Source organism: Aspergillus melleus (assembly GCF_016097325.1).
Source record: "Aspergillus melleus strain CBS 546.65 chromosome Unknown contig4, whole genome shotgun sequence".
Lineage (NCBI taxonomy): Eukaryota > Fungi > Ascomycota > Eurotiomycetes > Eurotiales > Aspergillaceae > Aspergillus > Aspergillus melleus.
Genome location: NW_025763373.1, coordinates 4,236,084 through 4,263,623, shown reverse-complemented (window position 1 = coordinate 4,263,623; position 27,540 = coordinate 4,236,084). Strand labels below are relative to the sequence as shown.

General features: G+C 50.5%; 12 protein-coding genes across 12 annotated transcripts; 7 read left to right on the top strand and 5 right to left on the bottom strand.

Moving 5' to 3' along the window:
- Nucleotides 1-52: 52 nt before the first annotated feature.
- Nucleotides 53-1,228, bottom strand: LDX57_008246 (putative MFS transporter; the record flags this gene model as incomplete). The annotated part of the gene is made up of 1 exon (XM_046089968.1): nucleotides 53-1,228. The coding sequence occupies one exon, from the start codon at nucleotides 1,226-1,228 to the stop codon at nucleotides 53-55; it is 1,176 nt and encodes a 391-aa protein (XP_045945940.1).
- Nucleotides 1,229-2,663: 1,435 nt separating this feature from the next.
- LDX57_008245 (putative protein kinase) lies at nucleotides 2,664-3,596 on the bottom strand (the record flags this gene model as incomplete). Its single annotated transcript, XM_046089967.1, has 3 exons — nucleotides 2,664-2,858; nucleotides 2,916-3,232; nucleotides 3,290-3,596. The coding sequence occupies 3 exons, from the start codon at nucleotides 3,594-3,596 to the stop codon at nucleotides 2,664-2,666; spliced, it is 819 nt and encodes a 272-aa protein (XP_045945939.1).
- A 514-nt stretch (nucleotides 3,597-4,110) lies between these two features.
- LDX57_008244 (SDR family NAD(P)-dependent oxidoreductase) lies at nucleotides 4,111-5,167 on the bottom strand (the record flags this gene model as incomplete). Its single annotated transcript, XM_046089966.1, has 2 exons — nucleotides 4,111-4,662; nucleotides 4,712-5,167. The coding sequence occupies 2 exons, from the start codon at nucleotides 5,165-5,167 to the stop codon at nucleotides 4,111-4,113; spliced, it is 1,008 nt and encodes a 335-aa protein (XP_045945938.1).
- Nucleotides 5,168-6,249: 1,082 nt separating this feature from the next.
- Nucleotides 6,250-7,617, top strand: LDX57_008243 (SGNH/GDSL hydrolase family protein; the record flags this gene model as incomplete). Its single annotated transcript, XM_046089965.1, has 4 exons — nucleotides 6,250-6,294; nucleotides 6,362-6,795; nucleotides 6,854-6,964; nucleotides 7,038-7,617. The coding sequence occupies 4 exons, from the start codon at nucleotides 6,250-6,252 to the stop codon at nucleotides 7,615-7,617; spliced, it is 1,170 nt and encodes a 389-aa protein (XP_045945937.1).
- A 1,410-nt stretch (nucleotides 7,618-9,027) lies between these two features.
- On the top strand, nucleotides 9,028-9,414 carry LDX57_008242 (uncharacterized protein; the record flags this gene model as incomplete). Its single annotated transcript, XM_046089964.1, has 1 exon — nucleotides 9,028-9,414. The coding sequence occupies one exon, from the start codon at nucleotides 9,028-9,030 to the stop codon at nucleotides 9,412-9,414; it is 387 nt and encodes a 128-aa protein (XP_045945936.1).
- Nucleotides 9,415-10,953: 1,539 nt separating this feature from the next.
- Nucleotides 10,954-12,234, top strand: LDX57_008241 (purine-nucleoside phosphorylase; the record flags this gene model as incomplete). Its single annotated transcript, XM_046089963.1, has 2 exons — nucleotides 10,954-11,100; nucleotides 11,155-12,234. The coding sequence occupies 2 exons, from the start codon at nucleotides 10,954-10,956 to the stop codon at nucleotides 12,232-12,234; spliced, it is 1,227 nt and encodes a 408-aa protein (XP_045945935.1).
- Nucleotides 12,235-12,599: 365 nt separating this feature from the next.
- Nucleotides 12,600-12,857, bottom strand: LDX57_008240 (uncharacterized protein; the record flags this gene model as incomplete). The annotated part of the gene is made up of 1 exon (XM_046089962.1): nucleotides 12,600-12,857. The coding sequence occupies one exon, from the start codon at nucleotides 12,855-12,857 to the stop codon at nucleotides 12,600-12,602; it is 258 nt and encodes an 85-aa protein (XP_045945934.1).
- Nucleotides 12,858-13,967: 1,110 nt separating this feature from the next.
- LDX57_008239 (SGNH/GDSL hydrolase family protein) lies at nucleotides 13,968-15,138 on the top strand (the record flags this gene model as incomplete). Its single annotated transcript, XM_046089961.1, has 3 exons — nucleotides 13,968-14,165; nucleotides 14,215-14,844; nucleotides 14,905-15,138. The coding sequence occupies 3 exons, from the start codon at nucleotides 13,968-13,970 to the stop codon at nucleotides 15,136-15,138; spliced, it is 1,062 nt and encodes a 353-aa protein (XP_045945933.1).
- A 664-nt stretch (nucleotides 15,139-15,802) lies between these two features.
- Nucleotides 15,803-16,576, top strand: LDX57_008238 (uncharacterized protein; the record flags this gene model as incomplete). Its single annotated transcript, XM_046089960.1, has 2 exons — nucleotides 15,803-16,399; nucleotides 16,502-16,576. 2 exons carry the CDS (start codon nucleotides 15,803-15,805, stop codon nucleotides 16,574-16,576), a joined length of 672 nt encoding a protein of 223 aa, XP_045945932.1.
- A 1,042-nt stretch (nucleotides 16,577-17,618) lies between these two features.
- Nucleotides 17,619-19,336, top strand: LDX57_008237 (putative MFS multidrug transporter; the record flags this gene model as incomplete). The annotated part of the gene is made up of 6 exons (XM_046089959.1): nucleotides 17,619-17,709; nucleotides 17,773-18,018; nucleotides 18,091-18,375; nucleotides 18,439-18,927; nucleotides 18,987-19,160; nucleotides 19,239-19,336. The coding sequence occupies 6 exons, from the start codon at nucleotides 17,619-17,621 to the stop codon at nucleotides 19,334-19,336; spliced, it is 1,383 nt and encodes a 460-aa protein (XP_045945931.1).
- Nucleotides 19,337-22,499: 3,163 nt separating this feature from the next.
- LDX57_008236 (FAD-dependent oxidoreductase) lies at nucleotides 22,500-24,009 on the top strand (the record flags this gene model as incomplete). The annotated part of the gene is made up of 2 exons (XM_046089958.1): nucleotides 22,500-23,573; nucleotides 23,638-24,009. The coding sequence occupies 2 exons, from the start codon at nucleotides 22,500-22,502 to the stop codon at nucleotides 24,007-24,009; spliced, it is 1,446 nt and encodes a 481-aa protein (XP_045945930.1).
- A 1,587-nt stretch (nucleotides 24,010-25,596) lies between these two features.
- On the bottom strand, nucleotides 25,597-27,481 carry LDX57_008235 (pectate lyase family protein). Its single transcript, XM_046089957.1, has 5 exons — nucleotides 26,962-27,481; nucleotides 26,678-26,904; nucleotides 26,511-26,596; nucleotides 26,360-26,445; nucleotides 25,597-26,291 (listed from the first exon to the last, which is right to left on the bottom strand). The coding sequence occupies exons 1-5, from the start codon at nucleotides 27,064-27,066 to the stop codon at nucleotides 25,824-25,826; spliced, it is 972 nt and encodes a 323-aa protein (XP_045945929.1). The 5' UTR covers nucleotides 27,067-27,481; the 3' UTR covers nucleotides 25,597-25,823.
- Nucleotides 27,482-27,540: the final 59 nt, after the last annotated feature.

Sequence of the window (27,540 nt, the reverse complement as noted above, 5' to 3'; positions counted from 1 at the left end):
AAATGCAATCAATTCCTCCGCCCAATTTCCCCGCCAAAGCAAAGAAACAAGCTCACAAAAACCACCTAAACTCCTCACAAGCCGGTCCATCCCGCAGCCTCTCCGTCGGTACATCCTGCGCCCGAACAGACCGTCCAGTTCTGCGATCCCGTCGCTTATTATCGAACCACATGAACAGGCCCAACGAGGCGGCCAACGCGGCGCCCGTCGCGCCAAACGCAGCCACCGTGATCAACGCAGGCATGTATTTCGGCTTGTCTTCGGTGCGGAATACGTTGCTGCTTACGAGACCCATTAGGTTTGCAAGCGGGACACCGATACTAGTCAGTAGCACACGACGACCTTCGTGCGCGATGTTATTGTTGTACCAGGTTGATAGCAGGACGGAGGGTGCAGACGTGCCCCATGTCATCATGAATGTTGCGAAGTAGGCGACTCGGATTCTGCCCTCGACGTCATCAATCGACGCGTAGATCATGAAGCCGGTGAAGGTGAAAAGAAAGCCTAGCACGATGAAGGGGGATCGCAGACGGGCGGCGTCTGACGCAAAGGCGAGTACCAGGAGCATGACAGCTCCCGTGACGTTCGGGGCGACAGTGTAGAGGTTTGTCTTGACGGTGGAGAAACCGAGACGTTCGATGATCTGGGGCATGAAGAGCGCGACGCCTTGTAGCGGCACGCCGAGACAGATCTCAATTCCCAGGAAAATATATGTGGACGGGTGTTTGAAGATAGCGATGGCTTCGCGGAACCGGAATTGTTCGTTGACGACCGCGCTGGAATCTACTTGGATTCGGTGGAAGGCGAGCGCTTTCTCCTCGGCAGATAGGAACTTGGCTTCGCTAGCGCTGCGGGGGAGGTACCAGAAAGCAAAAATGGCGAAGAGGACGGTCACGGCACCTTCGATGATGAAGAGGTACCGCCAGTTTGGGATAGAAGAGTTCTTGATCTGGAAGACACCGAATGCGATGAGGCCGGAGAAGGCGTTTGCGATGTTCGATGCGGCGTAGAAAATGGCAAGACGGCGGGCAAGTTCACCACGACGGTAAAATGTGGTGAGATAGTAGATAACGAGAGGGAAGAAGGCGGCTTCTGACATGCCGAGGAACCATCGTAGAGCAAAGATGCCACCAAAGTTCTTAGTTGCCGACGACAAGAGCGTGAAGGAGCCGAAGCTGAACATGAGGATGGGAAGGACGCGGGCTGGGCTGAAGCGTTTGCCCAGCATCGCAAACGGAGGAGCGAAGATGACATACGGAACGAAGAAAATGGATAGGAGAAGATTGTACTCGTTGGATTTGAAGTTCAGATCTGCTTCTCATTAGTGTTGAATCTGTACACAGACGGTTACCACCATACCATCGCTCAGTCCGTCTGTTTGTGCGTTTCCAAGATTGCCCTTATCGAGCGCATTGAAGAGATCTACACCATTAGCTTTTTATTTTTGGCGGATGGAGGCAAAAGACTTACACATTACCGCTAGCACTGGAAGCAACCTGAGGTCGAATCGAAGGCATAAAGCCCGTTCCGCCTTGTGGTCCACAACCTCGACAACATCTTCCACAACACCAGGGGCCGAGGGCTTTCCGATGTCATCGTGAACCGAATCCCGTGCAGCCAACTTCGACGTGTCTTGGCGATCTAAATCTGACGGGGGGAGATTGCTCGACGACATTATTGATATCCTCTCGGAGAATTGAGAACGAGGCGGAGAGAGAAGAGGAGAGGAGGGACAACGATAAGGGGAAAAGGAATGTGCCGGATGCAAGGGGGGAGGGGAAGGAGAAAACTTCGGTGAGACGACCTAGCTGGATTTAAAACCCAACCCATCCTTCTCACCTTATCATGGAAGCCACAGTATCATCGTTCGATAAGAAAGCGTCGCATTCTGGCTCTGCGGGAGCCCCCACACTAACCTCCGCATTGCGACTGAATCCGGCGATCGTCGATGTTACATTGGCTGACAGCCCGTCTTATCTGGTTTCATCATGACTTATCGCTATCATCTGCTGACTTGATCTGACCATCTTTATTCAGGTCGATGTAGCATCGCGGCTCATTTATTTCATCGCGGGTGGTGCCATGCGATGCTCTCTTAGGGCTGGTTCCCAAAGCGGGTATACAACGTCACTGCACATTGCCATCTACCCCAGATCCTAAGCGGCTGAAAGAGGCGGCATGGCATCCTTGTTGCTTGGTGTATGACCTGTCAGTCAGGTGATTGGACAAATGCATATGGCTGTGACGAAGGATTCATAAACGAATACTCAAAGCCTTGTTTAATTCCTGGATCTCACCAGCTTAGTAATATCTGGTGGTATTGTTGTGTCAACGCTTCTTCTATAGCCATTTGCGTCGCTGTGGAGCAGTCTCAAGGTCTATTCCAGAAGATCGCGATCGCTTAGGATAAATGTTGTACGAGTCAATCATTCACGCAACCAGGGATCGTCAAGAAGTTGCCTAGAAGTCTTGCGCTCTTCAGGTAGCCATTTAAGCATTGACCTTATAAATTGAAGAAATCTTTCCTTTTCATATCCGTTCAACTGATTCTCTCTAGTCCACAGGGAAATTGGAGGGATCTCCGCCTCACCATGAGCAATCCAGGCACCTGAGAATGCACATTCGACACTCGCTAATCAGTCACGCCGTCCTCTGTACTTATCCTAAATGATCAGAGATATAGGACACTTACCGCTCGATTCAAAGCACTGTTCGGTGGTCTCACTGCGTTGAACAAATTCACCCGGTGGCTGTCCAATCAAGGCCACCATGAGCGCCAAGTGCTTGAACGGATCATGGTCGCCTTTGGTATCAAAGATATCGGCGAACAAATGTTCGCCTTCAAAGAGGTCCCAGATCTACTACTCTTTAGGCAATGTGACAACAGAACGGCGGGGTAGGGATGCTGTCCTTACCAAACATGCTACGTTCCAAATATCAATAGCACTTCCCCACGGCATCTCGAAAATCACCTCCGGCGCTCGGTAAATATGAGGTTGAACAAAGGGGCCAGATTCATGGACTTTCCCGATTCGTGCCTCGCCAAAATCACACAATGTCGGGAGGCCGTAGCCCTTCTCTTTCGCGGGTGGGCGGAGTCGACGGGTCTTGTAAACAGTACGAGACGAATCGATCTTTTTGCGAGGGCTGGGGTCATTTAGTTCGGCGCTCGCGAAGTCATCTAACATGGTGCTATCCTCTATCTTAAGCATCAGGTTGTCGGTTTTGATATCTAGCTACGGTCAGATTGTGTCACGTATGAGGGCGGGGGGAGTGCTTGAAAGCGCACCACCATGCGTTACATTGCCATCAGTGTGCAAGAAGTCGAGTGTTACTAGGAGCCTTCTAATCGTCATCTTGAGGAGAGGTAGATTGAACGACCTCGGATTGAGATGCATCATCTCGAAAAGGGTCATATGCATCGGTTGCAGGATGAGACAGCGATGTTTACCAAGTTCTCCTTGAACCTCGAAGGAGTCGTAAAGATTGCGAATAAGCGATTGTCCTGGATGATGGGAATGAACTTTCGAGAGATGCTCATAGATTTTCAATTCCCGATCGGCTGCCGTGGGATGATTGGGTAGCGACGTAGACATTTTCAAAACTTGATATTTGTTGTTCCTAGCAGTTGATGATGTTAAATGACAAGGGGCTTATCCCTATGTTCGGTCGCAATGCAAACGTACCGAAGGTCCCGGCATAGCCAGCTCGTGGAATACGCTCCATAGCCCAGCTTGCCCGTTATCTGATACCTGTCTTTATATAGATCGCCGATATTCACTGGGTAGTATTCCTCAGGCCTGTAATGCGGTAGAGTCTCTTCCTCGACCGCAGTCTCGAGGGGTATGGTTTTATTATATGATTTGCTTGGGAGTTTTCTCACCATACATGGTGGTCTTTGCCGCAGGGCGGTTCTCAAGGCCCTTGGTTTAAACCCCACCATTGCTTTCAAAGAAAGTCATGTATGTGTATGTCGGGTGAAGGAGGTGAGAGAGACGCGCCGGTACAAACACGAAAGCCAATCACATGACATCTTCTTGGCCTTGCTCGTAACAAGACTATACATCCCAATTTTATACCTTCTTGTGTGAATTCATACTAAATAACAAATCATCCTCTTCTCCTTGCCGCGTCAGCCTTGATCTCCTCGTCTGCTTTGCTCTTCCAACTCTCCTCCCACCGCGACAACGCCGGTCGGCCCTCAATAACATCCTGACTAGCCCAGTGCATGCGAGCATTGTCCAACGCGACATCCACATCATCATCGGGACAAATGATATAAAATGCCTCTTTCTTCAAGCCCTTGAATAGCTCCTCCGCCACCTGGCTAGGGAACCATGCCCCGTCCATTTTCTTCACCTCACTCTCCGCCGTGGTTCCGGCGTTACCCATGAACCCGGTCCATGTCCATCCAGGCACCAACAAATGGACCGAGATGTGCGAACTGGCGGGTTCCGATCGTAGATCATGCGCCAGGTGCTCTGCAAGGTTCTTGACGGCCGCTTTGGAGGCGTTGTAGGCGGGATTGTTTCCGCCAGGGGGGTTGGTGATTCCCTGCTTGGAGCCCGTCAGGACGATTGACTTGGGGGTCGTGGTCGAATGGAGAAGAGGAAGTGTGGCTGCAATGCCGTTTAGGAGACCAATGGTGTTGGTGTCGAAGGTCTGATCGCCCGTTAGAAGTGCATTGTGAGAGTCGACTCAGGGTTCTTACTCTCTTCCAGTAGTCCACGTCAGACCACGGCTTGAGTCGTCCCTCCTGTTGGCTCTGCGGTTTATAAGACGCGCCCGCATTCAACATGACCAAATCCACTCCGCCAAAGACAGAAGACACTTGCTCGACGATCTCGTCCCATTTCGCCCGATCCGCGACGTCGAGCACATACGCCTCGGTCTTGAGACCAGGATCCAACTCCGCCAGCTCAGCCTTCGCCTTTTGGAGATTCTCGGCGTTGATATCTAGCAGGGCCAGGTGCATTCCCTGCTTGCGACAGAGCTTAGCGGTCGCGAAGCCCACGCCGGACGCGGCGCCTGTGATCAGGGCGGTATTCTGGGACTTGATGGCGGCCATTTTATCTGTGTAAAGCTCGAGATACTGGATAGGAGAATTGGATGAAACCTGAACGATATTTATGGTCTCGAATGCATTGCCCCACCCTGTCATCAACATGGCGGGGGGCGGAGTTAGTGGAGTTAGGGATTTAGCTACGGAGTTTTATGACGTGCATAAATATTCTTCACACACCTACACTATCTACAATAGTGATGGACTATTTTTGCTTCTGAGAGATCAGCTAGAAGTTTCATCTCCCACTTCTAGACTTCACTAGGCCACTGTATCAAATATTGCATACATCTCACCCACATAATTTCCACCTATCACTCTCATTGCTCGGGACTCTAACAACTCCCTCCTACAAGCATGGCTCTAAAACATACTATCTTGTTACTAATCACTTATATTCCTATCAAAGCTTGTGCGTACAAATAAGATGGTTCACGGAATTATATCGAAGAATCGAACAAATTCAGAGGATTCGCCGTCGACACAGTCCGCCCGGTCCGGCCTCCTCTTTCGATAGAACAAATAGTTTATACAAGAGTCCTCGAGCAGTGTTACGCATATTGTAATATACTCTGTAGTATAGTATTGCCCGCCAAATTGCACCTTGTCTTTCCACTTACTTCCTCTTTCTATTATTGCGACACCCAAATCCGCCCCCTGCATTCAAATAGGCCTACAATAACATCAAGCACATCCCTTCCTACTCGCATACAACTCGGGTAAAATCCATCACTATCTGACAACCCCTAGTGCGGAGGAAAAGACTAGACAGGAAACTTAAGAGCAGGAATGCTAGCAGTTGGTGCAGAAGACGGGAAGTATTTAAGATCAACATTGCGCCTGTGTCCATTTACCCGGTTTAGCCGTCCGGCTAGAAGAACCAAGCATCAATCATGCACACTCACTAGCTCTATCCGGGGGATATTGTGTCCGTTTTTCCAGTGGAGTAATAAATGCGGGGTGATGTTTGAAATAGAGCAGGGACAAACTGTATATTTAAACAGGGTCGAAGTCTGTGGAGTTTCATCCGAATGCACATGCTCTACCAATCCACTATGGCGAGCTCTATCTATCTTTTCTGTTTGTTAGCGCTCTTATTCCAAACAGTCAGTCCACGTCCAGTGAATGTTTTATCTCGGCGAGATGGTCTCCACAAAGACTCCCACTGGGTCGGAATTTGGACTACCATGCCCCAATTGACGGAGCCGAATAACCTCCCTCCTGAGCCATTCGTACGCACATCCATGTTGCCTTAACACCTATCTGGACACTTGGACATGGATACTAATTGATTCCCAGAACGCCACATACAAATTCCAAAATACCACTCTTCGCCAAACGATCCGTATCAACTACCCAGCTACCCAGATCCGTCTCCGAATATCCAACGCCTTTGGTACTGAAGATCTGCCAATCTCAAAAGTCTCTATTAGTCGGACAAAGAACAATACATTGGGGAGCCACGAGATTCTGACCGATACAACAGAAGAGCTCTTATTCAGTGGAAATCCGGACATTATCATTCCCAACGGTGCATTGGCGGTGTCTGACCCGATTAACTTTCCGTTAAAAAGAGCACAGGAGACAGTTACCGTGGATATTTATCTCGAGAATGGGCAGAGTGGCGGCATCACGGCCCACCCGTCAAGTCGGACGACATCTTGGTTGGCGCTAGGCGATAGGGTCGGAGAACCAGATCTGAAGGACGCGGATGCGACGAGCGTGGACCATTGGTATATCACCCTACTCCTTTCTGTTTCAGCAGGGACCTAGCTCATATGGTTACTGCAGGTATCTAATAAGTGCCGTAGAGGCCCTTCTACCTAACGAAGTGCACAGCTGCGTCATCATTGGTGACAGCATCACAGACGGACGAGGAAGCGAGACGAACAAGAACAATCGGTGCGATATAGCCCACCTTCCCCCCCAACTTCTGCCGCCCTCAAACAACCACCAAGCTAATCCAAATGTCCAGATGGCCCGACCTTCTAATCCCTCGCCTACAAAAGAGCCCATCAACATCCTCCCTCGCCATCCTCAACCAAGCAGTCGGCGGCAACAAGCTCCTATCCGACAACGTAGGCCCAAATGTCCTTAGCCGGATAGACCGAGACATACTCGCCCAGACGAACGTGAAATACGTGATCATATTCTCCGGTGTCAACGACATCGGCAGCGCAGCTACAGACGACGCTTCGCAAACGGACATCGAGAAGCGATTGATTGTTGCATACGAACAGTTCGTGACGCGTGTGCATGCGGCGGGAATCCCAGTGTTCGGAGCAACGATTACGCCGTTTGTTGCCCCAGAGGGAGTTGATTCTTTGTATTCGGATCCGAGGAGGGAGGAGACGAGGGGACACGTGAATGAGTGGATTCGGACGAGTGGCGTGTTTGATGAGGTGTTGGACTTTGATGCGGTTTTGAGAGACCCGAAGAATAAGAAGCAGTTGAAGGAGGAATACAATTCCGGGGATTATTTACATCCCAATGTTGCTGGGTATCAGAGGTTGGCAGATGCCTTTCCGTTGGATGTGTTTGGTCGGGCTTATTGAGGAGAGCAGTGTATTGGGACTGTGGGACTTTTCTCGAAATTCTGGGTTTATCTTAGGCATTTTATAAAGTACGGATGAGGCTATAGGTAGGTATCTTACAAGCGGAAGGCTATGTATTAGCAGAACTAAGTCTACACAACGCAAGAAACAGTCAATAAATGTTATTTTAACCCAGAATTTGGCCTGATTATATGTTTGTCATTTGGTCCATTTATTACCCGTCTCTGACTACGTGTCATTCTTCCAAAGCCTATGCCTGTTTTTATGGCAGCTCATTTACTTCTCATCTTGAGTGGGCTCAGGGTGGTTCTCGGAGTCAATAGAAGCCCGTGCTTATCATTTGACAAGAGAGGTCAACCGCGACTTTCTGAAAACCCATGATCTGGACGGTTCGTTGTTGAAACCCGGCCGGTGCGAGATACCAAATGATCAATTGTTCATTTAGTCGGCGGTGGAGGGTATTGTGCTGCAGGTCAGTCCCATTTGAGTGCGACTCCATTCCGGTCATGAGAGGTGCAGTGGTGCCATTTTGACTTGCATGTGTTACTTTGGGATTGCATACTTCGGAGCAAACTGGTACGGTCCGGGAGGTATCATTGCACTAGTATCTCACCAGTGTAATAATAATAGTAGACAGAATCGAGTCACCGGCTAGGCATACTATGCATTATCATACTCTCGGGATCCCTTTTCCGTGACAGGACCAGATTGATTAGTAGTCATCATTAAATTTCTTTTTGGACATGTTCGCATGTTGAATGATGGTTAATACACATGGATTCAAATATCAAATGATATGTTTGCCCATAGATAATGTGTACAGTGTACGCGCGTCAATCCCATCGATCCGGTCACATTTCGAATAGTTGGCTTAATGCCTCCAGAATCAGGCATCAATATGTGCCGGGTAAATTAACCCAGCCAATCACAAGACGTATCACAAGCACCTTTCCCAAACGAGAACCGCATACACATTCAAGGATGTCCAGGAAGTATACCGTACAGTCTCAAGATAGGCGTGACTGCACATCTGCCGTATCACTTGAAAAGTCAAAACAGAAGACACGGCCGAAAGCTCATCCCTACCAACCACAACCCAGCAGGTCCCACTCCACCAAGCCGGCCTCAGATGATAATCATCTAAATTAATCTCGATCCAGCCCAGCACACGTCATGCACGTGTGCAACCTGCCATGACGTCAGTGCGCCTGTCAGATGCCCCTCCCCCATCGACTCTTATACCGTGGATCGTTCCAGGTTCTGATTGTCATTGTTGTCGTTTATCTTGTTCCTGAAATCCAGCCCTCTCTGTCGTTTCGAGTTGTCAATAATCCCACTCTACTCCTCCTTCAAGGTATGCTGTCCCGGTACCAAACATCCATCCAACCCTAACACCAACCAGCCAGCAAAATGCCTTCCATCCACGAACGCATCCGCGACGACCTCTTGATCAAAGAGCGCTCTCTCTGGACGGCCCTCACGTCCGCCGACCCCGGTCCTGAAATCGAGAAACTCTCCAACGAAGAAGCGAATCTTCTCTTTCCCAAGACGCCTATTCTCACGCTGGACGGCGAGCCCTCGATCCAAGAGGCTCTGAAGCCGCCCTTCCACCACTTCGACTCCTATGAGCTGCAGGAAGTTCGCGTCATCATTATCGACCTAATGGCTGGTACCGTCACGTATAAGATCAACGCGTCACAGAACGGTAAACCGTACGTTGCGACGGGGTCGACAACATGGAGTCAGGCGTCGGATGGGGAGTGGAGAATTGTCACTCATACTGAGACGTTGCTTTGAGCTACTCTTTCTTGCTTTCTTTACCTTTCTGAGACTTGCACACTTTGTCGGGGGGCTCTTTTGTGAATGACAGGGGTGGTGTTTCATTTCTCCTATTCATCTTTCTTGAATCTTATATCCTTGGTTTTTCAGTATATACCTTACGGCGAGAGACGCGGTAGAGTGAACATTCTTCATGATGAATTATGAGTTTAACTTCATTTCCAACGAGTTTCCAAGTCCAACAATTACTGTTGAGGGGTAGTGTTGATCTTAATCTGTTGCGATGATGTCATCGATACATTCGCCAAGGACGGAATCTGCGCCGCTGATGTCGCCCGCGACCAATTATAGAATTTTCTACTGTACGGCTGGCTGGATGGCATCATGTTTCCCTGATTGAGTAATGCGTAGTATTAATGTTAACTTTTGGTGAAAATAAGTAACTTATGTCGTTTGTTTGTCCTGGAATACAACGGTTAATGCTTGAAATGTTTTTTTTTTCTTTTTGCCTCCCAGATGACCATAGCCGGATGCTGAGGAAGAGAGAACGATCAGGTTAATTTCTAACTCTCAAAAATTCTTGAAAGACCATCCCTTCATGGCCAAGCTCTCTCCATGTATGTATCTTTTTAGATATGCGAAGGATAAACGAACACGTATAGGTAATATTCGAAAATTGTTGTTGAATGCTACTCCCGGGTTTGGGTCAATCTAAAAATCATCTTCTCTACCGAGTTCCAAGACGTTCTTTCTTGAATGTCTTGTGATGAATAGATTCAACCTATGTTTCATGGACAGCAAGTTGTGAACAATACCCAGTCTCCTTTCACAAATTCCGAGGTCTCTCGAAATAACAACAAAGGGGCGGAAGATATTGTTCTGCGCCAGACTCGGTCTTACAGGGATGCACTATGTAGGATATTTGGGGGTTAAGCCGTGCTTTCAACTCTTCAATTCCGAGTTTGACTGACAGGTTCTTGAACCCAGATCCCGTCCCATATCTGGAACGCACGATAAGATAGAAGCCGTACTCCACCTAACGCAGGTACAAACATGAGCTGACAGACATGGAATCAATGACCCGAGAACTCCGGACATGGAAAGATACATGATAAGACCATAATATCTCTAGCTCTAGCGTCCCCACCTTTGAATTCCCATGACTAACGAACCGACAAGCGATACTGTACAGGCGTTGATATCCAATAATCTAAATCCAATATCAACGGATAACACCCGAATTAGCGAGCCATGGGACCTACGATAAGCCTTTATTGGCCGATTAGCGCCAACCACCCGAGCTTGATATCCGCTATCTGTGCCGATCATCTCCCCTTGCGTGACATTCGTCAAGATCCGCCTTTTTTGTCTGCTTTTTTTCTCGTTTGTTTTGGCTCCGATCGCCGGATGCCGAAGAAGCTGCGAAGAATTTGATGGAACGGAAACGGGCGTTATGGGGCTATATAATGAGCTTTTCCCCGTTCTGTGGGATTTTTCTTTTTCTTTCTCTCCCCAGTCAATTGGTGATAGATAGGCTTTGACCAGATACCTGCAACCATGCAGCTTCTCCAGTCCCTCTCGGGCTTGCTCTTCGCCAGCAGCTGCTTGCTTCCCGCCGTTGCAGCCAACCCAGCTGCCCGCCGTTATGAGTCGGAGGTGAAGCATGCGCCGCGCATTGCGCCCAAGGTCTTCATCATCTCGATGGTATGTCCACTCTCTACCATCTGCAGTATGTACTCCCACATCTAACCATCACAGTTCGAACCCGAAGCCGCCGCCTGGTGGGGAATCCCCGACTTCGACCTCCTCGCTCACAACATCACCATCCCCGGCGCGTCGCCCATCTTCCCTGACGTGCACTGCACCACCGACCATAGCGTCTGCCAGCTCGTGACCGGCGAAGGCGAAATCAACGCCGCCATCACGGTCTCGTCGATCGCTTTCTCGCCCCTCTTCGACCTCACCCACACCTACTTCCTCGTCGCCGGCATCGCCGGCATCAACCCCGAGGTCGGCACCATCTGCGGCGCCTCCTTCGCCCGCTTCGCCATCCAAGTCGCCCTGCAGTACGAGATCGACCTGCGCGAACTCCCCGACAACTACTCCACCAGCTACATCCCGCAAGGCGCGCAATACCCCAACCAATACCCGACCAGCATCTACGGCACCGAGGTCTTCGAAGTCAACGCCGAACTGCGCTCCCTGGCCGCTTCGTTCGCCCGCAAGGCTAACCTCTCCGACTCGGCCACGGCCCAGGCCTACCGCGCCAACTACGCCTCCGCTGAAGGCGACATCTACGCGGCTGCCACACGCGCGCCCTCCGTCATCGAATGCGACGTCGCTACCACAGACGTCTACTACAGCGGCGAGCTCCTCAGCTCCGCCTTCGCGAACACCACACGCGTCTGGACAAACGGAACCGGCACGTACTGCTCCACCGCGCAGGAGGACAACGCCACGCTCGAAGCCCTCCTGCGAACGTCGTACCACAACCGCACCGATTTCTCGCGGATTATCATCATGCGCACCGCGTCGGACTTTGAACGCCCGTATCCCGGCCAGTCGGCGCTCGATAATCTCATGTTTGCGGAGCAGGGTGCGTTCGAGCCCGCGGTTGCGAATCTGTATCTTGCGGGCATTGAGGTCGTGAAGGGGATCATTGGGGGGTGGAATGCGACGTTCGAGAAGGGGGTGAAGCCGAGTAATTATGTCGGGGATATTTTTGGGACGTTGGGTGGGAAGCCGAATTTTGGGCCTGGGAGGAAGCAGGCGTTGAATGATGCTGGGGCGATTACGAAGAGGGGGTTGAGGGGTGGAGGTGTGAAGGTTAGAGGGTAGGTTGGTTGTAGTATAAGATTCGGGTAAAATGGTGCGGATGATAGACGGATGTTATGATTAGCGAGTTGATATGTATAGTTGATCGAATTGACTGATTTAATTTGTGCAACTTTTACAATCAGTCTGACCAGCTTGATAATCAATTTGCGGTCCGGTCGTTCCTGGTCGATTTTGATAGCGTGCAAACCGCATCGGGGGTTCTGCAGGAGGATCTCTGCGCCGGAAGACAGGGCCAGTTTGGCCGAAAAGATCACTGCTGCTGTCCAGACGGCGAATATGAGGGTGGCATTGATTATGAGAGCCATGGAGCGACTTTTTAAGCGTCTGGCACGACGGCGCCAACTGAACAAGACCATGAGGAGATCTCAAATTGCAGAAATGGGGAGACCGGCATTGCGCAAGATAACCTGCTGTTGAATGTATACGCCGTCGTGAGGACCTGGGTTAGATCGGATTTGATGGATGAAAAAGCAGAGGATTCTCCGAAAGGCTTGACCGGTTGCGTTGACGAACAATGCGAGAAAGGCCACCAGGAAGCCGCGTTTCAATGATGATAATGTGAGGACAGAGCCGGTGATTGCGGGCTGATCCCGGTTGATCCAAAAACCGTCGTATGCTGACATAGCGTGCACTTATTAGTTTATTGGCCGTAGAGGTACCTTGTTGGTAGGAATGGGATGCTCTGGGTTCATCACGGGCGGCTTTCCCAGACTGTGTTTGTTCAGGTAGACGACCATTGTCTACTCTATATGATAGGTGTTTAAGCAAGCTGGAAAACCGCTGCTGCTCGAAAACGATCTTTATCTGCGACCTATCCAGGCGCATCCCGCCGGTTGAATCATCCATGCTGTTGTATCAGCTGAAAGAACACCGAAGACGCGGCCGTGGAGGCTGAAGGCATCATGAAGAACTCCGTCGGACTTTCATCCACATAGCGGTGTGTTAACAACCAAGGAATTCCAGCAAATCAGTCCCGTCCATCGATGGAACAGTCATATGCACAAAACAGTCACGAAACTATAACCAGGCATCCTCAGATAGGACCGCTCCAGAGCTGACAATCCCGAGTTGACACGAGCCTTGAGATTCTTGTGTTGAGACTTTCTTCAAAACCAACGCGCATGCCAGGCGAGGCAGTACGTAGGCAGACAGGCGCCACTGTCATCCGCGTCAAGTCCCGGGATCATGGCTGGCTAAATAATGGCCAGGAGCATGAGACTTGGATATCCTGAGGCGGTGGCTTAACGACATTTAAGCAAGGGCTAGCATTCTTGACATGCTATCGTGCGATCGGATGCATAATTAGGGCAGAAAGCCCTACGGAGGCTCAAAGGCTGCGCGGTAAGATAGGGTGACCGAAGTGTTTGTGTAGATCTCACTCAACTGGTTGTCTAGTTGCATGATTGGAGTCCCAAAGTTCAGGATCTGAATAGGAAAATCAGTTTCAGACCTATACCACCATGGTTAAGTGCTAGGACACTTCGGCAAACAAAACCCCTTGCGAGCATCCCTTACTTTAATCGCGTCTAATTGTCCGGATCAACATGACTGGTGGCCCGACTGGTCTATTTAGCCGTCTCCACCACATCCCCGCATCCATTCCTTGTTGGCAACTTGAGGCGCTGGTGAGAATTGTCCCGGCGGAAAGACGGAAGAAATTGCCGACAGCTTCCAAAGTTATATAACCCTTTGATCTACCCTCGATATGCCTCTCGACAAAGTCAATTCTCGTTATGCGTCAAACCTACCTCCTCGCGGGCATTGTAGCCCTAACGTTCGACCTGGCACTCGCTCAACCGTCTCAGAATTGGGGACCGCGGAAGTTCAAAAGCCTGGTGACCTTCGGGGACAGCTACACTGATGATTCTCGACTGGGCTACTTTGCCAGTCACAATGGATCAGCACCCCCGGTAGGATGGGTGCAGCCGGAGGTTCGTTTTTCGTCCTTTTTCCAATGCGAGCATGTGTTAATTCAGGTAGAGCAACGCCTCCGCATCAGGCGGGTACAATTGGGGCCATTTCGTGGCGCAAACCGCGCACGTCAATCGGTATAATTACGCCGTCAGCGGCGCCGTGTGCTCGAATGAGATCACGCCCCGGGAATTCGCCGCTATCAACGCGCCATTCCCGTCTGTGCTGGAGTATGAAATCCCGGCATTCCTAGCAGACAGCAAATACAGCCGCGCCGGAAAGAAGTTCCTCGACATCCCGCCCAAGGAGACTGTGTATGCGATCTGGATCGGGACCAACGATATCGGCAACGATGCCTTCATCACTGACTCGCAGGTGAAAGGCAAGACGATCCCCGATTACATCGAGTGTATCTATGCCTCGCTGGACCAGGTGTATGATAATGGGGGGAGGTACTTTGTCCTCATGAACCTTGCCCCGTTGCAGTTGGCGCCGCAGTACGCGACGCCTGAGAATGGGGGCGTGCGCAGGAGTGGGTTCTGGAAGGATAAGCCGGAGAATACCACGCAGGTCAGCTATCGGATGTGGGAGCAGGTGAGTACGGCGAACGACGTGTTTCAGTATAAAACGCCCTTTGAGGTGCGTATCGCGCGACGGTATCCCGGGGCCAAGTTTGCTGTGATGGATACGTTTGGATTGGTGAGTGTTCTGTTGCAGACTCTGCAGACCGGGAAGTAGATTGCAGGCTAACCTAGGCAGTTATCTCACGTGTATGAGAACCCAACGGACTACTTCCACGGTAGTGCCCCGGCCAATGTCACCGGGTTCACGAAACAATGTGACGAGACCGGCGGGAACTGCAAGTTGGCTCCTAGCCCCGAGTCGTATATGTGGTATGACGAGCTGCATCCGTCCGAGCGCACGAGCGAAATCCTCGCGCAAGAGTTTGTGCAGGTGGTTCAGGGGGAGAGCAAGTGGGCGGCGTATTGGTAATTCGCCATGCATCTAGATCGAAGGGGATCCATGGCATTGTATCCATTGCTCTGCATTTACCCTATATAGTTGATTGCTTTCAGCCTCGCGAGAGAGCCCACTCAGTCCGTTTCACATGTCTCTAAGCCTGCGGGCAATCTCGCTAGATAGCAAATACCAGGTAGGGTTGCATTCCTGGCCCTGACAGTCGGAACCAGGTTAATTTAACCTCCCCTCTTGTCACGTCGCCAGCACATGCATGACTGCCTCCCAGTCCTCCAATCCGCTTCTCCTGACAGTCCGAAATCTTTCCCATTCTGGCGAGGCCGAGGCGCTGGAAGAAAAATCAGGTGCTAACTTTCCCCAGGTCCACCGGTGTAGCCACCAATCATGAGGCTGTCAGCAACCAACATTTCCCCCAACGGTCCCGGCGGGAGGATGCAAGGCCTTTAGGGCAAGGCGGACCCCATATCAGCCTTATCAGGGACACCGAGCAGCCCTACTCCATACTGCACGACACGACACGACACGACACACATCCCTTCTGCACTTCACAATATCACGCTCGTCAGTCATTCGATAACACGAGTATATATCCACAACCACGAACCTCTTTCCCCTTGACGCCCTGAACCCGCCAGAATGCCACGATTTCCAGCACCTCCACGCATCCAAACTCATCAAGATGTCGAAAACTTCACCCCTCACGTTCCCCTCGCATCTCATCGCCATCCGACCCGAGAACATCGCCGCTGAAGAACTGACCCTCTCCATCCATAACCGCCCCGAGCCATGGCATCCACTGGACTACACAGTCTCCTACAACGGATCCACCATCTTCACCGTCTTCGGTCACCCCTTCACCATCGGCCAACGCCGTACCTTCTACGACCGCTCGGGTCTCCCCCTCTTCGACCTCCGCTGTCGCTGGTATACCTCGTCGATCTTGGATCTGAAACTCCCCGGTGGCGAAAATAGCCTCTTAACGGCGAAATTGCGCGTCGCGGTCCGGGAACCCAAGGCTACGATTACATTTCAGAATGCAGTTGCCGGAGACCGGTCCCGAGGAAGCACCGATCTGCCGATGACCCAGCAGGTCACAATGGAAGTTCATGCCCAGGATCTGGATAATATGGTGCAGGTCGTCGTGGTTGAGAACCGCAACGTCGCTTCCATTCATCGCATCACGGACCCTGAGCAGTTGACGGAGGGACAGATGCCGCCGTTTCGGCTAAGGCCTAAATGGGAGGTTAGGGTTGCGCAGGGGGTGGATATTTCCTTGGTTAGTGAATTCAATACTTTTCCTTATACTCCTCCTCTTTACTCAGAGACAATGGAGGGAGCAAGACTGTTTCTAGAGGGTTACTAATGATCAAGTGATTAGATTGCCGTCGTGGTGGTGATTCTGGGTCAGAATGCTGGAGATATTGCATACAATAGTCCGGGAATGGTTAGTTGAAGATAAATAAGTAGCGGTTCTACCATTGTTGAGCCAAGTCATTCAGAATTGAGATAAGGTCTTGCTGGGGTTTTCATCGCTGGACGATGCATGTTGGCCTCAGGCAATTTGGTGCCTGAGGTGTAACCTATCCATCCCTTCAAAAAAGTTTCATATAGTTATGCAACATCTGGGAAGACATCTTGATGTCCTACGTCAACCAATAAACCCGATACTAATTGATTTAATTAGAAGAGCCTTTCGAACATTCGTATAATTGTTCATTAATATTATTCTGGGTCGTGCAGTCACCTAACACATAGAACTTCTACGGTTTTGCATAACACATCATAGACGATTTGATCAACTTTGTCGGTAGTATTTACCTGGACGTGGGTTCGAGGTCCTATGAGAGCATTGGTTACGAACTCTGTTATAATGAGATGAAATGAAATAAAATGTCGGGAGCCTTGAATTGTCTCAAAAAGTATCTTATGTGGGATGTGCATTATGGAAAACATTCTGAGGGTTAATGTTTACCAGTATATACTTCCGGCTAGTATTCGCGTTTTTATAACCACGTAAGAACCCACGAACAGGTACTACCATTTAAACAGCCCAAAACAATAAATTCCTCTCAGTTCCTTCAATCAAGTCTTAAATATAATCTGGTAATCCAGACAGTCCTTCCGACTTGAGCGAATGTGAGGTGATGCCACTCGGCAGCCACGCTAGACCCTTTGCAGCCAGCCAGCGTCATGTGCACGCGGAAGTCCCACGAGGATCCCTGCCTTTCTGCTGTACTTCTGTCTTTGCTTTCTAATATCCTCGAGTCTCGATGTTCATTTCTAATGCTTTCTTGTTGTGGTGCAACCATCCACCCAATGAAACCACGCCTTACCTCCGAACGGTGGGGTCCTAGTCAAATCCCTATCGGCAACCCCAGCCGACCGGTCGCCTATCGACGCCCGCAACGATGAAACTGGCTCTTTGGACCCTGCGTGTTCTTTGGCCTTCGACCATGCTCTTGGTGACACCGCGTTCCCGTTGACCATCTCACAACATGACGACCGACCATGAGGTTGTATGGGGCCAGCGATGGCGTTCCTCGCCGGGTTTCATCGTCGCTACCATGTCAATGGCCTTGTTCACTGGCAAGTTGCAGCTCTGTCCCACCATCACCTGCAACAACTAACACTAACACCTACTTTGAATAGACGTCTTCCTGTACACCTTCCTCGTCCCTATCCTACCATACGTCCTCGAGAACCGCCTTGGAATCGATCCCTCTTTGACCCAGCGTCTCAGCTTCGCCTTGCTGGCCGAAAGTTCCGTCATCGCCCTGGTCTGTAGCCCTTTCATCGGGAACTACGCGGATACCCTTCCTTCGAAGAAAGCCGTCCTTCTAGCTTCCCTTGGAGTTGTGCTACTCGGATCAATCGTTCTGGCGGCCGCAACTTCGGGTATGTACTTTGCGACCGTGGCATTGGATGCCAACTCATAAGACATGGAAACGGGAGCTGACGGGCGCAAAGCGGCGGTGCTGTTCATAGGTCGTCTGATCCAGGCTATTGCCAGTTCTTTCATCTGGGTCGTCGGATATGCGACCATCGCCGATAATGTTCAGCCGGAGAACCTGGGGAAGACGTATGGGTTTGTCTCGGTGGTTGTGGGAGCCGGGACTTCGGGCGGCCCGATTATCGCGGGCATGTTGTTCGAATTGGGTGGATATTGGTTAGCCTGGTCGAGTGCCTTTGTCATTATATTCTTTGATATCGTCTTCCGGTCGTTGATGCTTGAGAGACCGAGATCACACACAGGTGAGCACGTGGAGCGGTGGTGGGTGCAGATCTATGATGGGCGAGCTAATGGTCGGACAATAGACCACGAGGACTCCGAAAATGACCCCCTACTGTCAGACACGCGCGGTGACAGCGCCGTGGAGGAAAGGGCAGGCCTCCAGTTCTACCTGTACATGTTCCGACATCGCAAATTTGTCTGTGGAGCACTGAGCTATCTGACCTTTGCGATTTTGACTACGAGCTTTGACACGACGCTGCCTCTACACGTCCGTGATGTTTTCGGCTGGAAAAGCATGCTCGCTGGATTAATGTTCTTCGCGTTTCAGGGGCCCAGCATTGTGCTCAGTCCTCTCTGTGGCTGGCTGAAGGATCGCGTCGGGACTCGCTGGCCAACCACTGCCGGTTTCATTGGCGTGGCTCCTGTGATATGGCTTTTGGGGACGCCTGGCGACGATCGGTTCCCTTGGCTAAACGGGGGCAATCGAGGTCAAGTAATCTACACCATTGCAATGACCGGAGCTGGCATTCTAACATGTTTGCTGAATGGCGCGGGGACTATCGAAGCCACAGGTACGTTTGATTGTGTTTGTGCTCTGGAACTTGTCCTTCTGACATATCCTCTGCTCTAGTGACGGTCGATGAGATCGAGGCCAAACATCCGGGAATCTTTGGTCCCCATGGAGGGTATTCCCGGGCCCTGTCGATTGCCAGTATGAGCTGGACCCTGGGCTCCTTTGTCGGACCAATCCTCTCCGGCTGGCTTGCAGAGCGATTCGGCTATTATGAGATGAATTGCGCGCTCGGTAGGGTCTTGTCTATCTTACTTGTTTGCTCTCTGTAACATTTTGAGTTCGAACGCTAACAAATTTCCCAATCTTTAGCTGTTTTATGTTTGCTCTCCGGCATCAACACTTTCATTAATCTAGATTCTACAGTACAAAAGGACCGCGAGAATAGGATTGGTCAACAAGATCCCTGACACTGGACGATCCATTCCCGACTCTCCGGTCCCGCGGTCTAAGCGCAGTTTTAGAATTATTTTCACCTTGTTAGAGTGCAGTACGGATATACAGAGATCAGAATATAGATTACCTAGAGGGGAGTAAACCTATTGCGGGGTTTAGGCCGTGACACCTTCAGTAGACATATGATCTGACATATCGAATGTCATGTCGGCCAAGAATGTGGAACGATGAGGGGTTGGACGGGAAGGGAGATGCCATTCCCCGGTCTTATCCGCCTAGAACTGGGTCAGCAGATTCGCTAGACGCAGGAATGACTTTAGCAGCCAGCAAACGGCGGCGCTAAGAATAGTTAACGGCTGGATCGCGATAGCGGCGCGCGTTATGACCCGAATAGGAGTGGAGTTGAACACTTGACATTCACGCTCTGCTAGCTGTCTCTCCTGCAGTCTGTACCGAGTACGGAGTACGCATATCTGGCATTTGATCAATCTCGGGGCTGCAAACTTATGGATCTATAGAACGGATACGTCCACCAGGATCCCTGGACTTGTTCAACCTCAAACTCCTGTCGGTAAATCGCTAATGGGTATTTGCCAATGCGGTCCAGTGTCTTGTTACAGGACGCCGAGATTATGGCTTGCTAGGTCCGACAATCAGCAACCCCTGCTTAGCTCGACTCAGGGCTCAAGGGAGTGCGAGAGGGGATGCGACTAGTGTGAAAACTTGGCATGGTCATCTATCGCGCTGTCGAGTATCGAACGTACGGACTGCATATCGCAATTGCATACTCCGTACTGCCAAATTCGATCAAACGATACCCTGTCTTCTTTGGTCTTTGCCTGTTTGGTCTGCGGAGTGGAGGGAATGGACCTCTCATAGAACTCCGTTCGTATTCGGCTGTTTCCAATCTACACGATACTGCAGGTCTTCATCTGGGCAAATTTATCCCAGATCCCGAGTCACCGAGCAGTGGTACCCGTACGGAACGGAAAGCGGACTTTATACATCAAAACTTTATCTCAGTCCGGCGCAAAGACGAGGCACAAAGTCTCAAACAACCTCGATTTGGAGGGCTTGATCGTTATGTCTCTTGGATCTTCCAAGTCCGAGCGCTTGATTTCTTAAAACCGAGAAATTGAACACAGCTAGGCAGCCGGGACCGCTCCCGACCCGGGGATAATCTCATAAAGGTACTATCATAATTCAATATCGAAAATAGAGGTTAAGGGGGGAACTTAATTCTCCCATGTGGACGATGCATCGACACCCGCCAATCGGAAGGCTCTTCCAGCGCGTGCTAACTCCTCTACCGACCGTTGCTCGACCAATCTATTGCTTGGTGTGCGATCGACGAAAGCAACGACTCCTCCGGCTATCAATAGTCTGGTTTCGGACGGAAAACGGTGGATTCGAGCGGATCTCGGAGAACGAAGAGAGGAATCTATAACGGAGCATAGATTGCTTTACTGGGTACTCCGTACGCGAAGCAAATCCTTCCGAGGCAGTGGACTCTTGTCCTTGTTTTCCATTTCGCTTTTGATTGATGCTGCTGGCAAATTTTCACACCGAGGCAATATCACAAGGGAGAAGGATTCTTTTACCCGAAAACCTAAAATCCCGGTCGTGGAGTTTGGTTTCTTGGTTTTTTCCCATGGAAACAAAGTGGCTGATGGGGCCTGGAATCGACCGTCGAGCAAACGTTAGATCATTTCGGCCTGGACACAGTGGCACATGACGTATACCCTTTCCGCAGACTCCTGGATCATCTCCAAGGTCTATTTGATCCAGCCATCTATTGTTAGGCGTTACGGAGTCCTGCCTGTGCCAACGGGCAGGGTCAGTACGGGGTAAGTTGTCCGTTCGAACAGTGGAGAGCATTACGTTGATGAATCGCCATAGCTCCAGCAATTAATATCTGTGCTTTCCAGAATCAGCAGCAGCTGAACGATAGTGATACCTAGTACGAGGACTAAAATAATCTCGCTTGAAAGTCGATTCCGGAGGATCTTCCAGAAGAGGTAAGATTAGAAATAAGGAGACTAAAAAACAGGGAAATCACATATTGCTTTTCCCGTTGATTTCCCCTTTTTTATTTGGTTTCCGTGATTGCTGCTCCGTAGTCTCTATGCTAACTTGCTGTTCTACCGAGCGCACAAACTAACCTCCCTATCCAGCCTCGAGGGGGAAGAGACTTAAGCAAGCTAACAGGTCTAACAACGTACCTAGCAGCACCAAGACCCCTTAGCGTAGGGTTTCGACCAGTCACCCACCCCTGCTGGCAATAACCCTAGTCGACTGATGAAGAATTTGCCTGCAGTCTTCTGATGTCTGCAGCGCCACTTGAGGGTTCGATCATTCTGTCTAGAATCTCTTTTTTCTCCGGTCTTCCGGATCGCCGGGAAGCAACAACCAAAAAAAAAAGGCAAAATGACATGTAACCGACGAACTCTGTCCAAAACCTAGAACACCGGGGCCTGCGCTCGATCTATCTCCCCTTAGTCTCCTGAATGCCGAGCCGGCGCGCCAACGGCTTTCGTTTTCTTTTCTTTTCTTTTCTTTTCTTTTTTTTTTTTTTCTTTTAGTGTGGAAGAAGGCTTCAGAGTTCGGACTGACAGCTTTAGTTCCCCGTCCCGCCTATGACAGGTCGAGTCGGAAGGCTCGGTGGAGTTCCGGCACCGCGTTGTGACGGCATATTCTGGACATTATCGAATGGCCCAGGAGTAATAAAGTGGGTGCCTGCAGAGGAAAAAACGGAAATCGATGAATTGCTGTCCAACGATCGTGCTTCGACTCCTCCGAACACTCCCCATTCCGGCCGAATATGCTGATTTGACGAGAAGGATGAATGGGCAAGACATTTTGTTCCTTCATTGGGGAAAATGGATCTTGGTTCTTTTTTTGTTTTTCTTTCTTTGCAAAATTTGTTAATTAGTTTTTTCTTCTTGCGTTTTTTCTTTTCCCCTCCTATCTTTTTTTTTTTTTTTTTTTTTCCCGCCCTCTCCAATATATCATATTAAGAATGGCCTGTGCCGGCTTGGTGCCGCGAAGGATTTATGCTCACGAACCCTTTCGACTTTTACCCCCCTCGTCTGGCCCCAAGTCGATTATATCACCGCTCTGTTTTCTCCATTGATGGCCCGGTTTGAGCCTTCAGTACGATTTTAACGAGATCGAATCATGTCAGCCGTTGAGATGAACGCCGCCGAGGTCCCCGCCCAACCGGGCAAAGACTGGTACGACTTTCCTACCGAATGCGAGCGATCCCTCACCTCGATCATGGCCCCTCGCAACATCGTCATCGTCGGGGCCGGCATTGCCGGCATTGCATGTGCCCTGTCCCTGGCTAAAGAATTGACCCCCTTTGTTCCCGACCTCGAGATCACCATCTTCGAACGTCACGACATCCTCTCCACCTCCGGCGGCGCCATTAACCTTACGCCGGTAGCACAGCGGCATCTTGACCAACTCGGGGTGCTTGCCGAGCTCGACCGGCTCGGTGCGGAGGGCGGCTCGGATGTTGACGCCATTGAGATCTTCTCCAGCCGGTCTGGACGGCAACTGGGGTCCATCGATTTCACAGACCATGGCGGGAATGGGTTCGGCGGATATAAAGGACGACGAGTGATGCGTATCATCCTGTCGGTTGCCATGCTGGCCATGGTGGAGCGGACAAAGAATGTGAACGTCGTCTTCGGCAAGAAGCTTGTACGTGGCGAGGAATCCGAAGACAAAGCCACCCTGCACTTCTCCGACGGCACCTCCACCACGGCCGATCTCGTGCTCGGCTGCGACGGCGTGCACTCGGCCACCCGCCAGCAATGGATTGACCCGACCTCGCCATCCGAGTACACAGGCATCTCATTCGTGCAGAGTGTTATCGACACCGAGAGCCTCAAGGCCCCTATTCACTTCCGCTCCACCGCGATGAACATCTCCCGCCATGGCTCGTTGATCACAAGCTACTGTGACCGCGAGCACGAACAGATCTTCCTGGCCGCCATCGTCCAGGTCAGCGAGGACCTGCTGTCCCACTATCGTCTCGAACCCGGCCAGGACTTCCGCAAGCAAGCCGCCATCAAGCGAGCTCTGCGCGACGAGATGAGATCCCGCTTCGGCAAATCCGCTATCCCTTGTATCCGCGAAATGGCCAGCAAACCCGCCGACTGGATGCTGTACCCCGTCTACCAAGTCAAGCCCGGTTCAAAGTGGCACACGGACCGAGTCATGCTTCTAGGCGATGCTGCTCACGCTGTAAGCTCTCTCCTTCCATTTCTCTTTCCCCTCCCAAGAACAAACCAGACTAACTGCAATCAAGATGCCCCCTCGTGACGAATCCGCTGCCTATGCTCTCGACGACGCCATCCTCTTCTCTCGAATCCTCGCCAAACACCGACACGAGCCTCTCACGGCCGCATTCAGAGCCTACGAGGACCTACGCCGAGACACCGTCAACTCAGCTTTCAAGTCCTCACGACGCATGTGGGAAAAGCACCGAGACATGAGTTTCCTGGAAGGACGCCTGAAGGAATGGACGTTACCTTTCTATCTAAAGAACTCGAAAGAGGCGCGCGAGGCTGCGTGGGAGTTCGATGCTACGAAAATCAGCATTCCTGTTCCCGTTGAGGAGCAGAGTTCCAGCTCCTCGTACTCTTTCGAGAAAGAGTTTGCAATTGCGAGAGTGAGGTGAAAGGCCTGGCTTGCTCCTATTCTTGGTCCCTGTTTCTATCTTTGTCATTTCTCGGTTTTCCTTCCTGGGTTTTGGGTTCGGTCTGGCTTTCACCTCTGTTCGCTTTTTGCTTCTGCTTGACTGGTTCTGCTACTGGTCTACTGACGTGTTGATTGTTTCGTGGACAGTGGATATGGATAGATGCGCAGATGGTCTTGTCTTGTCTGGGTTGTCAGGTCTCGGGTGTATGGAGTTTCAAGTTGATTCGGTTGGATTGGATAGATTGGTCAGGGCAGGTCGGTCAGGTCGGAGCTTGATTTGATTTGTTTAGGATGGGTTTGGGTTGGGTTGATATTGATCAGTTAACGAGATTACGATAGCGTTTTTGGAATTGTATTAGATATATGGGTTTTACTATATCATATCACTGTGCGAATGGGTAATCTATTGGGTTTTATATTTTACCTAGACAAGGACATACACTGGACTATATTTAGCTTCTTTCGCTTGTGTCATTAGACCCTGGGTGGTATTTGAAAGCTGGTCCATTCTCTCAGTGTTTACTGGGTCATATGGACTGTTGTTCGTAGTTCATAACGCTTAAGACCATATATCATTGCAAGATTACCTAAAGGGGAATTGTTGAAGCTATAGTCCAGCGCACCTTATCTGCGGTGTTTCTATTTTCACACCCATTGCCATAAGACATAGAACATATTAAGGCGCTTGAGCGTCTCGATTAAATCTAGGCCACTACAGACAATATCACAGTTTTGCTGTCATACCGTAGTAAATGATGTTATTTATGCTGTTGCCTTTCCTAGGTATTCCATGTAAGATGTGTGGAAGGGTATATGCCTGAGGTTGATATCTGCCCGGCCATTCCCTCTGGCTAATTCATATATCGAAGATCCAGGAAGAAAGATCTCTTATTGTTCTAAAACCAGCACTACTAGTTGAATTGTCCAAGTATCTGGCTTGATTCCTCCAGTGTCTGTTACATCAGTATGAGGCACTGTAGAGGTCGGCGGATAATCTAGATCTCTAGCTAGAGTCTAGATCTATATAGCTGCATAGAGTACTTCTGTGACAGTTCCAAAGACAATCTATCATACTGTACCGCAGCTATGTCACACCGGCGTGGGAACCCGGAGATGTGGTGAGTAAACAAACTAAGAAGGCAATATAGATGACGGCGTATGTATGTGAGAATACGGTGAGGGATGTTGCATGCGCAGGCTTTTGTGGTTTCTGGTCGAGCTGGAGGGCACGGTAAGAAGTATTGTGAGCGCCTGTTTGTAAGGAATATAGTGGCTGAAGAAAATTGAGTTAACGCGATGTATGTTGGAGGACCGGAGAGAGATGTAGATGTACAGTGGATAGCATTCTTGATATGGCATCTGGGATTATGCTAAATGTGCGGCTCATTCGGTACCAGCAGAATTATGGAAACTGCATGTGATGCATTACATGATTGTTGTCAACTGCTCTCGTCGGATGCTTATCCGAAAGCTTAGCCAGTGAGCATAGCAGAATCGAAAAGTAATGCCCTGACGAAAACAAACGAAATGATCTATCAAAGTCGAGATGTACTGTTTACACTTTTGGGAAAAATCGAGCAAGTGATAACTTGGCTATATTAGGCTATATAGCAAGCTATGCAATAAGTAATAAATGACAGCGATGATCCAGCGCATAAAAAGATGTACAAAGAATCAACCAACCCAGCACTCGACATTCACATCCTCCTCGATCGAAAACCCCACTGCCTCCCACCAGCAAATCACATCACACTGTCACTTCCCAAGGAAAGCGATCCGTCGACCCTCATTCATTTAGAAGGTAAGAGTCTGACCAGCGGTACCAACAACAGCAGCCTTGACCTTGCTGGAGCCAACAAGGTCATACTCATAAGGCACAGAGGTAAGGGTACCCTCAGGGGCGGTGTTCTCGCCATCACCGAAGTCGTTGTCGTTGGAAACAGCGTATCCATCATCGTCAACGCTGTAGAGGGGCTTCTTGGATCCGACGAACTGGTTGCTCTCGACGAGCAGCTGGGCGCCGAGACGGGTGTTGATGCCGTCGGAGGCGTTCTCGTAGTAGCTGTTGTAGATGTGGCCGGTACCGAAGCGGAACGAGGGAGCGCGCGAGTTGACGTTGTACCAGTAGTTGTTGGCGTAGGTGATGCGGAGGTGGCCGGTGTCTTCGTCGGCGTTGGAGTTGGAGTGGCCGATCAGGGAGGCCTTGTAGTGGTCGTGGATGAAGGAGTTGGAGACGGTGACGAAGTCGGCGGCGTGGGTCAGCTGGATTTTGAGTGTGGGTTAGTATGGCCGTTTGGGTGATCAGAATGGGATAGGGAAGTTAGACGTACGTCAATCAAACCGTCGTAGTAGTCCTTGTCGTGGTCCATGTCGGAGGAGACATCGACGTGGTCGATCCAGACGTTGTTGCCCTTGTCTGTGTATTCGTTAGTGTTTGTCTCTCCTGGGAATCACTCAAAGAATGGGAGATTGTGTACGTACTGACGGCAATGGCATCGCCGTTGTCAGCGAGGACCTTCTTGACACCCAAGTTACGGATGATAACGTTCTCCTTCTCCTTGACGATACTATCCAATCAATTAGCACCTCCTCATTGTCCAATAGTTCGACTTCCGCTGTAGAAGCGTGCCCAGAGCCAGGAAACATACACTCCGAATCCCTCAAGGATGGCGTTGGCGTCCTTTCCGATGATGGAGGTGTTGGAGCCGACCTTGACCTGCTTGGCGGTCTCCTTGATGGTGCCGTCAACGTAGACGACCTTCTTCTCGTCGCCCTCAACGGCAGCAGTGAACTGGGCGTACGAGGAGACGGTGGTGGTGGTACCGCCGGCACCACCGGTGGTGCCGCCGTTCTGGCTGGCGTAACCGAAGGCAACCTTTGTACGTTAGATGAGGATCCGAGATTCTCAAGAGTCATAGATGGAGAAACTCACGTCGTCAGCGGAAGCACGCTTCACGTTGCTGGTAGCGGTGGGCGCAGCCAGAGCCTGTCCAGACAGGACGGTGGCAAGCGCAAGGAAGAGCTTGAAGTTGGCCATTGTATTGGTAGTTGATTCACAGAATCGAACTTGAAGATGAAGATAGAAAGGAAAAGGTAAGAATGAAGGTAAAAAGGTGAGGAAGTAGAGGGGGAAAGAATGACAGGAGAGAACTTGCTGGAGAACCAAAAAAATCAGACTGGAACAAGGAGATATCTCTGGGTACTTATACTGGCGCTGACGATGAGACCGTCCTGGTCTGAAGTGCTATGGAGCTGGTTTCCATTTGTCGACATGGATGAGAACTATGGACTAGAACCCACAGACAAAAACATGCCCAGACGCCAGGTCCACATCCATAGGTGGACGGATTCAAGAGATCGGCGTCACACGAGTCCTGAAGCGGACAGGAACAGGAGATAATTCTCCGGCGAGTAAGTTACGTAGGAGCCATGAGGTGCCCAGAACAGAAGTGCAGACTGCAGAAGAGTCGACTGGTAGGGGCGTGGCTTAGCACAAGATCGAGCTATAGTC

Excerpts from the sequence above, each read along its gene's own strand:
- LDX57_008235 (XM_046089957.1), bottom strand. The coding sequence starts at position 27,066 with ATGGCCAACTTCAAGCTCTTCCTTGCGCTTGCCACCGTCCTGTCTGGA. Across the intron at positions 26,597-26,677 it reads ATCCTTGAGGGATTCGGAGT|TATCGTCAAGGAGAAGGAGA; the intron begins GTATGTTTCCTG and ends TTGATTGGATAG. Across the intron at positions 26,292-26,359 it reads ACTACGACGGTTTGATTGAC|CTGACCCACGCCGCCGACTT; the intron begins GTACGTCTAACT and ends CTCAAAATCCAG.